Consider the following 13,343-nt stretch of genomic DNA (forward strand, 5'->3'; position numbering starts at 1 on the left):
GACCAAAACATGATTTCACCCAATGTTTGGCACAGAATCATAGAACTGTAGAATTGGAAGTAACCCTGAGGATCATCTAGTTCCACCTCCTACAAGGCAGGAATATGCAGCTGTCCCATACGGGGATTGAACCTGTGACCTTGGCATTATCAGCACCACGCTATAACCAACTGAGCTACCCAGTCATTTACATGACAAGTCCAAACTCACAAAATCACCATCCATTTAAAAAACATAGTATTTTTGGGTTTCTACAAATTCCTGGGCAGCACCAGGCACTCCCCACTAGTCTACCATAAATTAACTTTCATCTAAAGCAAAGCAGGAAATGCCGTTTACCTCCCCGCCAGAGCGGTACCTATTTATCTACTTGCACTTTGTGCTTCTGAACTGCTAGGTTGGCAGGAGCTGGGACCGAGCAACCGTGTGCTGCTCTGGTTTCGCCAGATGCGGCTTAGTCCTGCTGGCCACATGACCCAGAAGCTGTACGCCGGCTCCCTCGGCCAATAAAGCGAGATGAGCGCCGCAACCCCAGAGTCAGTCATGACTGGACCTAATGGTCAGGGGTCCCTTTACCTTAAAGCAAAGCAGGAGTGGTTTGGATTAGTTCCTTAGAATCACAGAGTTGGAAATTACACCCAAGGATCATCTAGTCCAACCCCCTGCAATGCAGGAATCACAGCTGAAGACTCCCTGACAGATGGCCATCCAACCTCTGTTCAAACACTTCTGCTGAAGGAGAGTCTACCACCTTCCAAGGTTGTCCATTTCACTGTCAAACAGTCTTACTGTCTGTTGCTGTGAATGGGAGGCTACACCAAAAGGGAGGGATATGAAGCAATTTTTAAAATATGCGCAGAAGGGGGAGTGTCTGAATCCCACAAGGTAATTATTGTTACACCAGGAAGCTGACACTTTCCTCCTCTGGAAGAATGCACAAGAGCACACTGTGTTTTTCTTAAAGTAAAAATTCCATTTTATTTGGCTTTCCAACAAGAACATTGCACACAAAAAGAGGCAGAATCTTCCACTGCACATGTAAGGATTGCCTCCCTCTCCTTCTCCCTCTCTTTGGAATGTTAACTCCTTTGGCCTGATTACTTCTGCAGAGATTAGCTACTTGGGTAAAAGCCAAGCAAAGCCTGAGCCAAGGGAGGGAATGATACAAAAGCAACCAGCAGCATCCGTCTGGAGTGGACAGGGTAGGGAAGATGAGTTAGCAAAGGCTACCGTGCCAATGGCTCTAGTTCTGCAAAGGAGATCAGGGCTGAAGCGGGGTAAAAAAAAGGGGGGGAGCATATCTCGGGGCTGGAACTCTTTCCATTCCCATCACAGTGTTCAATCTTCTCCTCCGCACAGGTTCAGGAGTGCCCGCTGGTAATCGCCCTTTGTGTCTTGCTGTAAGGGGAAGAGAGGGAAAGAGACATTAGGCCAAAACTCTCCGCAGGGCCAGCCTGGCCCTGACTCTCCTCACACTGTCAGGATCATCAGAACCCCCAAAATGATACAAAAAAGAAGGGAGGCTTCCATTCTGCGCCACTCCATGCAGGCAGCCATAAATTGTCCTGCTGTGTTTTCCAAAATTCCCCATGTGTGTGTTCTTGCCAAGAATTTCAGGGCATACCAGCAAGCTGGGGTGGGGGAGGGATTCCAAGGCTTGCGATGTACAAAAGGGGCGAAATGTTTTGTGGGGGTGGATTACGCAAAACAGCAGAATGAAGACTGAGTATGCTCAGCGGTCCCAGAAGCCTGGCTTGTGGGGAGGGGGAGAAATGGGGAGTGGGGGAAATGGAGTGGCTGGGATCCCAAGCATAAGCAGAACCACACGGCCAGCATGGAATTGCAGAGTTCAAAGGGACCCAAGGATCATCTAGTCCAACCCCCTGCAGGCAGGAATATGCAGCTGTCCCTTACAGGAATCAAACCTGCAACCTCGGCATTATCAGCCCCATGCTCAACACAACTGAGCTCTCCATGAGCTCTCCACTGGCTGCTCTGCTGTGACTGACAGGAGATCTGCTGCAACACGGCCACTCACCTGGATGAAGTAATACAGGGACTTCCCATATTTCCTCTTGAATTCACTCTTAATTTTCAGCATGTCCACCTCACTGCGGGAGACCATAATCCTGATCAGGACCTTGTCTCGGGTTCCTTTGCCCTGAAAAAAACACAATTATTTTCCACAATTAAACTTCATTGTTTAAATCAAACTTGATTGTTTGCAATGCATTTTTTGGGCGGTGGGAATTGTTAGCAGTCAGTAAAATAACACAGATGGAATCCAGAGAGAAAAGAAATCCTAATAACACTTTACTGAGGAAAATGAAACAAAGCAACATATAACTTGAGGAGGGGGGAAAACTAGACCTTTCTTTCTTTTTTTAAGGGCAGGCCTTGTTAAAAGCAGGGTTAGGTTCAACTTAACATCCAGGGAGAAATTCTCTCACAGCTACACAGTCAGAGCATATGCGGTCTCACCAAGGATCATGCAGCCTCCTTAGTTGCTAAGCAACACTTCCATACTTACTGAAAAATGAATTAACCCTTAAGTTGAAAACGGAATGATCAAGCCCCACTTGAGTCCTGACCCATCTCAGAACCCAGACTGAAAATAGGCATGGTTTCTGGGAGTAATTTAATGATATGACAACAATGTTATGGACATTTGGTGCAGGAAGCGGACACAGGCCTCTGGGGTGCCCCAAGAGAAATCCCACTCAGATGAGCGGGAGGCGCACAGGATCACTGAGCAGGAGAGCTCGTGAACAGAATTAATCTCAATGGTGATTGCACAGGAAGGTGCCCCTGACCTGTGTTCGGGTATTTTACCTTCATTGAGTCGTACAATCGGTCCGCAAAATACAGCTGCTTGTTCTGAATGCATTGGACTGTGGAGAAAAAAAGATGGACACGGGGTTAAAATACACACCTGTAATCAACCTATTAAAAGTTTAAAAGTAGATAGCCCCCCCGAACCGCCAAACACATTTCTGCTCCCTCCTGTCAAAAGGATTTTTTTGCTAAAAATTAATAATATCCAGTTTTTAAACACTGCAGTGTTTAGTTAAATCAGCATTGATTTAACTAATGGATATGAACATGTTCCTCTTAAGTTCCTAACCTAACAGAAAATAGCCCTAGCTGGTATACACACAACCCCCCGTCCCATACTATTTAAGAATTAGTGCCTGAATTTTTCCTCTTCCCTCCCTTTCCCAGTCCTTTTTTAAAAGCTGCTGGAGGAGGGGAACGGAAAGGGGTTCTCAGAGCAGCCTCCAGGCAGAGAGCGGTACAAGCGCCCTGTCCACCCCTGAGGAGGCGCCCTCCTCCTGTCCAGGCCACCTCAGATGTTTTGGGGGGTAGAGGAACCAATACAGCTCCTTGCCAAGGGCACAAGGGACCCTAGGGACACCTCTGTCTAGGGCAAACCAGAAGCACCCAACTCCTGACCTTCCTCAACATCCTTTGGGATGGTCAACTCCTCTTGCCTCTGTCCATGTACTCACCGAGATTAACGAAGGCATTTTCCAGGTCTCCTTTCACTTCCTTCTTGATGCTCTCCAGCATATCGTAAGGGCTGTAGCTCTTGTACCTCTCAAACACTGCAAAGTTTAGCCAATGGAAACAGAGAAGGGTCAGGAGAAAGAAAAGAAAGTCACGCAGCACAGAATTAAACTGTGGAACTCACTCCCACAGGAGGCAACTTGTGGAGAATAGAGCTGTAAATGGCTGCTAGCTATGACAGCTATGCTCTGCCTCCATGACTGAAGAAGATTAGACCCATTCATGCAGGAGAAGACTACAAACCATGATGGCCATGCTCTGCCTCCACCTTCAGAAGCAGTCTGAATACAGTGGTACCTCGGGTTAAGTACTTAATTAATTCCGGAGGTCCGTTCTTAACCTGAAACTGTTCTTAACCTGAAGCACCACTTTAGCTAATGGGGCCTTCCGCTGCTGCTGGAGCACAATTTCTGTTCTCATCCTGAACATAGCTGTCAACTTTTCCCTTTTCTTGCAAGGAATCCTATTTGGAATAAGGGAATTTCCCTTTAAAAAAGGGAAATGTTGACACCTATGATCCTGAAGCAAAGTTCTTAGCCCAAGATACTATTTCTGGGTTAGCGGAGTCTGTAACCTGAAGCATATGTAACCCGAGGTACCACTGTACCGGTTGCTGGAAACCACAGGAGGGGAGAAGGACTCTTGAGCTCACATCCTGCTTGTGGGTTTCTTACAGGGATCTGGTTGGCCTCTGAGAACAGGATGCTGGACCAGATTGGCCCCTTTGGCCTGATCCAGCAGGCTTCTCGTATGTTCTTAATCTGTTTGCAAAGCATATGTTCCACCACTGAGCTATGGGTGCAATTATGAAACCAAAGATCAGTTGTGGAGCAAATCCTTGCTTCTCCTCCAGTCGTAACCTGGACAGCAGAGAAAGCCACAACCAAGTGAAAAGGATCCTCTATCACCAGACCTGAGCTTCACCCACCCACACCTCTGGAGCGGCCTGGAGTTGCATGTTACCTTTCTGGAGGTGGGGGACACTCCTTTCAGTCATGATGTTGATCCACTTGGGCACGTCCGTTCCCTTTCTCTTCACACCAGCATCATACAAGTCCTGCAGTTGGGATGAAAAAGTTTTGTGTCAGACACCTGGCCACTGCCATGGCAGCAGAGCTACAAGACTCCTGGCACTTTTCCTCCAAAGCACCTCACCCACTTACGGATAGTTTCACTTTATTGTATTGAGAATATTGCTGGGGTGGTTTGGAGCGATAACAGGCTTCCTCAGCCTCGACCCTCCAGATGTTTTGAGACTACAATTCCCATCATCCCTGACCACTGGTCCTGCTAGCTAGGGATCATGGGAGTTGTAGGCCAAGAACATCTGGAGGGCCGAGGTTGAGGAAGCCTGGTCTATAACCTGGCTATCGGCAAGGGCTCACAGCAGGTCAAATACTTCTGGAACGCGTGAGCACTGCGACAGACTGAGCATGTTGTGAGCTGGTACAGTTGAAGTGCATTTGTCTGCTCAGATACTGTGGAACAGTTGAGACTTTGCACACATGGGGAGGCCGGAGGCAGCTTTTCAACAGGCCCTCATACGAGGTGAAAAGAGGTCCGTATTCAGCATTACTTACCCTGGCATCTTGATCAATCAGCTCGTAATCAACCACGGAAGCATCCTCATTTCTCCTTCCCTTTTAAAGGAGAAAAACAAACACCTGTTTCAGATATACAACCACTGAACACTTCTTGCTCCAGGATTCATTGAGAAGAGAAGTATGCAGAATATTACGAACGCTCTTGCCTGGATTTAGGAACTGGGGACAGCTTTACAGTCATGAGGACTACAGCCTTTGATATATCTAGTTATGACATTTGGGAGCATCGGCATTTTCAGTGTTTCAGCTTTCGTACCATTTGTTGCAGATCACGGGAGCTTGTTTCTCAGAGCACATACTGTGGTAGTATAATGGTAGCGGTGGTTGATTGACGGGGGGGTTGACGTTATGGTTATTGGCTCTCAAGGGTGAAGTGGATCCTTAAGATCTGGCCGTAAGAGCTAATTTCAAATTCTGTGTGGCATCCCGTACACATTTAGGCCACAGTCCTTTATTTATTTTATGAAATTCATATGCAATTGGATTCTAAGAAAAAAACTCAAAGCGGTTTGTAATAATAATAATAATTCTACACTGCCCTTCCTCCAAAGATCAAAGGGTGGTTTACAATATAAAAATACACAACATTACATATATTTAGGTGCCAGGCAAAAACATTCCTTTTCTCCCGGGCCTTTGGCTCATTAAACAATCTACGGCCTTTTAAACTGGGTGGGGTGTGTGTTACTGTTTTTGTTTGGTACTGAAACAATAACACACATACACTCCTCGCACTTTAAAAGGCCATAGATTGTTTAATTAGCCAAAGCCCTGAGAGAAGAGGAATGTTTTTGCTTGGTACCTAAAGATGGGTAATGGAGGTGCAAGCCTCCCTGGGGAGAGCATTCCACAAGTGGGGAGCCACCACAGAAAAGGCCCGTTCTCAGCTTGTTACTCTCCAGACCTCTTGCAGAGGAGGCCCATGAAGAAGGGACTTGGATGGTGATTGCAGAGTCCGGGTTGGTTCATGAAACAATACAATTTTCAATGAAGACATTTAAAAGCAGCTATTTAAAACATTCAAAAAATGATTAAAATCAATGATTATCTAAAAACAGATTAAAACATATAACACCACCACAAACACCACCACTCTGGACAGGCTTGTCTAAACAAAAATGTTTTTAGCAGGTGCTGAAAAAAGTACAGTGCAGGTGCCTGTCAGATGTCAATAGGCAGGGAGTTCCAAAGTGCAAGTGCTGCCAAACATCAAGTTCTTACCATGACTTGCAGCAAACAGAGGAAAAAGGGAGCTGGACCAGAAGAGTCTTACCTTGGCTAAAGCCACCATCAACTTGCGGAAATCGCCAGATGTATCTGAGATGATGTCTTTTTCCAATTCAGTCTTGTACACTAAAAAAAAGAAATCAAGGAAGATTGGTTAAGCAGGCTCTATTACTAACATTTCTGAAGCCCAGTTCAGCCATAATGAAAAATCATGATCTGCTGTTACAAAATCAAGCCCGATCCTAGTTTTTTAGCTATCCACAGTTAGAAGAAAAGTTTCCTGAGTTCAGACAAAAGAGGAAACTACAGCTCAAAAATTAAACCAGAAATTCTCGCCCTCCCCTCCTTCACACAGAATAGGAATAAACTGCAAAACCTCTGCTTTCAAACCACAGTAACTCATTACATACGAACTCTGGAAACTGGAGCTTGTCCCAATTGTGGTTTGTTAAAGTAGAATGAAGCTGTGACAGATCACGCAAGCTGGGTGCCCACATAGGCTTGTTTTTACAATGACAGAAAAGGTTCGTCACGATGACTGACCCAGACTTTTCATTTCCGTTTTCCAATTGTTTTCAAAGAGATCATTCTTTTTCCTTTTTCTAAGGGGCTGAGACTTCCTAAGCAGAATAAGAGCCCAAACCCCTGGTTGCTTTTGTTGTTTCTAAGTGGCAGAGCAATCCTGTCCAGATCCACTCAGAAGCAAGTCCCAGTTACTTATCCTCTGGAAGCTCAAGCCAAGTTGTCAAAAGGAAAAGCTGAGCTTAAGACCCATGTGCATGTTTTCTTCATCCTAGATCCCAGTGCAGAATTTGGCCCTTTGTGGAAGTCAGTCTTTGTATGAAACAAAAATCAAGTGTCTAGCACAAGTGTCTGTGAAGGTCTCAGAAACTGAAGAGGGCATCCTGTGATCAAATATTCATGCTTCTGTAGCACATATCCCTCTCTGTCCCTTCCAGTAGCTTCTTGTGTCCACCACCCCCCGGTCTCCCCATCTCCACAGGACCCTCCTGACCCTAGAACTGTGTGGGGTTCACAGTCCTTCCAACTAAAGAAGCAATGGCCTACAGAACTTTCATCAACTCACTTGTGCCCCACCCATTTCCTAAGACATTAAAAGCCCCAAGCACTACTCATTATGAAGCAACATCATCACATAAATATTTATTTTAAAAGCCAATTAGTGCAGCCACCACCAGCTTTGCACAATCTCACCTCCTCCTAACTCTTGCTTCGTTAAAACAAGGAAGGACTTTTATGAGATCTAAGAATGGCCCAGCAAATTAGGCACTCTTTCCCTACCACTGCATCTGGTGCGAAAATTGAAATACTTTGGGACATTTTACACCTCACTTTTAGGCCTGAAAAATAAGTTAGCCCTCCTCTGTTTTCTGACATTTATACCGTACATTTCTTCTGTCATGGAACCTAAGGCAGCATACATCTGGTTCCCATCCAGGAACTGACCAGACACTTAGCTTCAGCAAGGGAGTGGCCTCACAGCCCTGAGTACCGTATTTTTCGCACCATAGGACGCACTTTTTCCCTCCTAAAAAGCAAGGGAAAATGTGTGTGCGTCCTATGGAGCGAATGCAGGGGGGAGGCAGGCGGGAAAAGCCCCCAAGAGCCGCACACAAGCTCCGTGCGCTCTTGCGGGCTTTTCCACAGGAGGGAGAAGGGACTGACTGGCCGCATCAGTCCCTTCTCCCACCTCCCAGGAAAGCCAGGAGAAGCCGTGCAGCCCTTTTAAAGTGCACGCGGCTTCTGCCGGTTTTGCGGGAGGTGGGGGAATTCCCCCACCTCCCAGAAAAGCCAGGAGAAGCCGCGCAGCCCCTTTAAAGAGCTCACGGCTTCTGCGGGCTTTTGCGAGAGGTGAGGGAATCCCCCCACCTCCCAGGAAAGCCAGAAGAAGCCGTGCAGCCCTTTTAAAGTGCGCGCGGCTTCTGCCGGTTTTGCGGGAGGTGGGGGAATTCCCCCACCTCCCAGAAAAGCCAGGAAAGCCCTGCGCAGCATCTCCCGGCAAGGAGAGGCTGCGCGGGGCTAAAGGGGAAGGCAAAACAGCGAGCGGGATCCATCCCGCTTGCTGCCTTGCCTTCTTCCATAGCTGCCGCAACCCCTCCACAAGGAGAGGCTGCATGGGGCTATGGCTTCTTTAGCCCTGTGCAGCGTCTCCCGGCAAGGAGAGGCTGCGGGGGGCTAAAGGGGAAGGCAAAACAGCGAGCGGGATCCATCCCGCTCGCTGCCTTGCCTTCTTCCATAGCCGCGCGCAACGCCTCCGCAAGGAGAGGCTGCGCGGGGATAAAGGGAAAGGCAAAACAGCGAGCGGGATCCATCCCGCTCGCTGCCTTGCCTTCTTCCATAGCTGCGCGCAACCCCTCCGCAAGGAGAGGCTGCGCGGGGCTAAAGGGGAAGGCAAAACAGCGAGCGGGATCCATCCCGCTCGCTGCCTTGCCTTCTTCCATAGCCGCGCGCAACCCCTCCGCAAGGAGAGGCTGCGCGGGGCTAAAGGGGAAGGCAAAACAGCGAGCGGGATCCATCCCGCTCGCTGCCTTGCCTTCTTCCATAGCCGCGCGCAACCCCTCCGCAAGGAGAGGCTGCGCGGGGCTAAAGGGGAAGGCAAAACAGCGAGCGGGATCCATCCCGCTCGCTGCCTTGCCTTCTTCCATAGCCGCGCGCAACCCCTCCGCAAGGAGAGGCTGCGCGGGGCTAAAGGGGAAGGCAAAACTGCGAGCGGGATCCATCCCGTTCGCTGCCTTGCCTTCTTCCATAGCCGCGCGCAACACCTCCGCAAGGAGAGGCTGCGCGGGGCTAAAGGGGAAGGCAAAACAGCGAGCGGGATCCATCCCGCTTGCTGCCTTGCCTTCTTCCATAGCTGCCGCAACCCCTCCGCAAGGAGAGGCTGCATGGGGCTATGGCTTCTTTAGCCCTGTGCAGCGTCTCCCGGCAAGGAGAGGCTGCATGGGGCTAAAGGGGAAGCCAAAACTTGGCTTGCTCCATAGCTGCTCGCAACCCCTCCGGCAGGGAGAGGTTGTGCGCACCCTGTACGCTGCTCTTTGGGGCTGGGGGGGGGAAAAAGATTTTTTTCTTGATTTCCCCCCCTAAAAACTGGGTGCGCCCTATGGTCCGGTGCGCCCTATGGTGCGAAAAATACGGTACTTACCCTGACTACACCTCTGCGACTGCAAATGAGCTTCTGAACCTATTACCACAAAATGCTCAGTGTCGCTGGACCCATCAATCAATGTATCAGCAGGTCAATCCTCAAATCATTCTGAGGGCAATTTATCTAAGGACAGATCCACACCATACCGCCAAAGCACATGACTTCCCCCAAAGAATCATGGAAAGTCTAGTCTCCCCCCTCAAAGAGCTAGAATTCCCAGCAACCTTACCAAACTACAGTTCCCAGGATTCTTGGGGGGAAATCCATGTGGTTTAAATGTCTGCTGAATGTGCTTTAAAATCTATGGTGTGGATCTGCCCCCAAAGGATCTATGGTGTGGATCTGCCCCCAAAGGAAAAACTCAGCCCCCCACCCATCCCTCCTGGTCAACTTACTTTCCCTGTAGGCTCTGTTGATTGCGTTCAGCTCCGGGTTTGTCCGTGAACAGATTATCTCAATGAGCGTGTCTTCGTCTGTTCCCAGACCCTGAAATGCAAGCGGAAATGGACATCTTGATAGGCACACATACTCAGTGAAATGAGATTTTAACAAAAAAAAGTGTGGCTTCTGCTTGTTATCAAAATAAAAATGCTATGAGGGAGTAGGGCCAGCCCAAGGCATTTTGCTGCCTGAGGCAAATTACAAGATGGCACCTTCCCCTCATTCCTCATACAGAAGCCAGCTAGACTGAGGCAGTTGCCAGTTACTGCCACAACAACCTTGATATATCATTCTGCACGGCACCTGAGGGCAGCAGGCTAGCTTAGGGGAACACTGGTCCCCCAATATATGCTACCTGAGGCAGTTGCCTCACTCTGCCTAAAGGTAGGGCCCTGTGTGAGGAGAATATCCTACGCAACCTGCTTTGAACAGTCAGTTTCAGAATACTGCTCTTGTTTGCTGCCTTCATTGCAGAATTGTGTATGTTCAGACAAACCAACAAAAATCTATTCCAAGGCTGAAAATGAATTCTGAAGGAGAGCACTCACACAGGACATTGACTGCCTTCCCTGGTTCTAATTTAAAGGAGAAGTAGAGCTGGGTATCATCCATTAACTGGTGAACACCAAGCCCAAACCCCCGATGATCTCTCCCAGCAGCTTCATATAGATGTTAAAAAGCATGGGGGGAGAACAGAACCCTGAGGCACCCCACAAGTGAGAGCCCAGGGGTCTGAACACTCACCCCCACCACCACTTTCTGGTCATGGCCCAGGAGGAAGGAGCGGAACCACTGTGTCACAGTGGCCGCAGCTCCTAACACACACACCCCAACGGTCCAGAAAGATACCATGACTAATGGTATTGAAGGCAGCTGAGAGATCCAGCAGAACTAGGAAACAGCTTTCACCTCTGTCACTAGACTGCCAGAGATCATTGACTAGTGCGACCAGGGTGGTTTCAGCCCCATGATGGGGCCTGAATTCTGACTGGAAGGGAGCCAAATGGTTCGCATCCTCCAGACATGCCTGGAGTTGTTCAGCAACCATCTACTCAATTGCCTTGTCCAGGAATGGAAGGTCTGAAATTGGGTAATAATTGGCAAAAATTGCTGGGTCCAATTATGGGTTTTTTAAAGAAGCGGTTTAATGACTTCTTTTTAAGGGGGTCTGGGAAGACTCACTCACAGAGGGGAACATTCACCACCCCACAAAGCCCATTGCGGGTTCACTTTTATGAGGAAATAGGGGTTCAGTTTCACTCGTCCAAGCAGCCTGTCCACATCCTTGTAGGTAACAGACTGAAATTGATCCCGTACAACTTGGGATTACAAGCAGAAATGAACAGGAAAGATTTTCACTCTATAAGAAGCACAGTGCCCAGAAACACTGCATATCAAAATTGTTTTCACAAAAAAGGAGGGGAGCAGGAATCACTATACAGGTGAGCCTTTTAAAAATAGACAAAGACATTTTATTATCCCTGTTAATAGCAAAGAACAGAAATACGTTTTGCATGACAGACCAATATTCAGATTTCATATATTTTGAACAATCTGAGTGAGTTCAAGGGACATATATTATAAAATATAAATTTCAAAGTGTGAGGGGTTTTTTTAATGATCAAAGTTCAAGATTTAATCAGCAGATTTCTCTCCCTTGCATGCTGAACATATAAAACTGAATACAAAAATACGGCTTTGAACTAAAAGTTGAATTAACTGGGAGTAAAGTGTAAATCAATTATGAAGCTGTTAATACAATAAGAAAATTACTAATCCACATGAAAAGGGATCAGGTGTTAATTAAACTCTTTGGGAACTCAATGACCCTCCCGGTACAGTTCAGTCAAAACAATCCCCGCCAAAGGCCTGGAAACAAGATCGTTAATTTTTGTTCCGTTCCACTTCCATCAGGCATCATTTATAAAGCAGCTCTGGCTGCAAGGATGTTGGATAACTTTTAAGGAAAGAGCATAATTAAAGAGACTTATTTTATGTGCCTCTTTAACAAAAAACAAGAATAACGCAACCTTTGACTTCAGAATTAGATGCATAATTGATAAATGAAGTGCTTTCAACCATGTTACTCATTTAATTTCCTTGGTTTTCTACTGCAACGTGGCTCTAGGGACTAAGACAGCAATGAAGTAGAAAAGGGGAGGGGAACGCCCTTTGGAAATGATGGGGTGCAAGATACTTTTCCGTGTCAAAATATTTAAAATTCAACTCCAGGATGAGCAGCGTACACTGGGGAGTCCATGTGGCCCCTCACAATGCTATTGGTCTCCAACTCCCATCTGCCACAGCCGATGTTCAGGAGTATTGGGAAACCAGCAATGTCAAGGAGGCCACACGTTGTTCTGCATCCCTTGTAGAAACTGAGCTTGCCACATGTTCAAACTGTTGCTGGATTGTAGTGCCACTGGTGGTGGTGCATGAACAACACTATGCTCCTGCACATATATTTCTAGCGTGTAGGAAACCAGATGTTGGGGAGAAAAACTGTTGCCTCGCCTTCCTCCTGACACGCTAGTTCTCCATTCTATTGTCCTCCCTGTTTAAACTGTAAGCTCCATGAGACAGAGATCTGTCCATTTGCTTATGTCAACATGCCATGCAGAGAATCATAGCATTGTGGAGTTGAAAGGACACAAAAGGGTCATCTAGTCCAACCCCCTGTAGTGAAAGTTGTGACAGTGTCTTTTTTAAAAAAAAATTATTTACAAAAGTGTGTGCAATGTCTTTCTCTCGTATTTTTCCCCCCATGTAACATTTTTACATATCAGTTTCATTTGTTGAGACTTTAGTAAGAAAAGGGGGAAGGGGGGAAGAGATGGGGGTGTCGGGTGGCGATGTTTCTATTTTATGTTGTGACAGTGTTGCAAAAAACAAATACTGGGAGTTTTCTAGCCTGTAAGGAAGGGCAAGAGCTTCCACAATTGTGACATGGAAGCCCCCAAGATTTCAAAGGCTGGTTGTTTTGCAGAAAACATGTTTTACATTGTTTGCTCTCCAGTCCAACTCGAAAGCTTTTTCAAATAGAAAGTCAGTGTGGCACATGGTGATTTGGGTGCTGGATGAGGAATAGGGAGGCCCAGATTCAAATCGCTGGGTGGTCAGGGGCCTGTCAGTATCTCCCAATCTGCCCGACTTCGCAAGGCTGTCAGGATAAAATGGGGAGTCGACTTTCCTAAAACCTTGTCCCAGGCACAAGAGAAGGGTGTGCAGTGGTTGCTCCACAACGTAAAGAGAAGTGCCAGCCCCGATAAATGTGTAGAAAAAGGGCTAGGAAGCATTTGAACAAAGCTTTGAGACACAGCAGGCTTACGGCAGAAAACAGG

The 13,343-nt window shown here is 47.4% G+C and overlaps 1 protein-coding gene across 3 annotated transcripts in view; it reads right to left on the minus strand.

The window, feature by feature from the left end:
* Nucleotides 1-952: 952 nt before the first annotated feature.
* Nucleotides 953-13,343, minus strand: part of LOC114584007 (little elongation complex subunit 2) — a 111,894-nt gene continuing 99,503 nt past the window's right edge. For all 3 annotated transcript variants that reach the window (XM_077918545.1, XM_077918544.1, XM_077918543.1), the window contains 8 exons: nt 9,957-10,047; nt 6,445-6,524; nt 5,148-5,207; nt 4,531-4,624; nt 3,510-3,605; nt 2,833-2,891; nt 2,039-2,161; nt 953-1,398 (listed from right to left, as the gene is read on the minus strand). In XM_077918545.1, coding sequence (XP_077774671.1) covers nt 1,339-1,398; nt 2,039-2,161; nt 2,833-2,891; nt 3,510-3,605; nt 4,531-4,624; nt 5,148-5,207; nt 6,445-6,524; nt 9,957-10,047 — 663 coding nt within the window. In that variant the 3' untranslated portion in view covers nt 953-1,338. The remainder of the gene's footprint in view (nt 1,399-2,038; nt 2,162-2,832; nt 2,892-3,509; nt 3,606-4,530; nt 4,625-5,147; nt 5,208-6,444; nt 6,525-9,956; nt 10,048-13,343) is intronic.

This window comes from Podarcis muralis, chromosome 14 (assembly GCF_964188315.1).
Source record: "Podarcis muralis chromosome 14, rPodMur119.hap1.1, whole genome shotgun sequence".
Lineage (NCBI taxonomy): Eukaryota > Metazoa > Chordata > Lepidosauria > Squamata > Lacertidae > Podarcis > Podarcis muralis.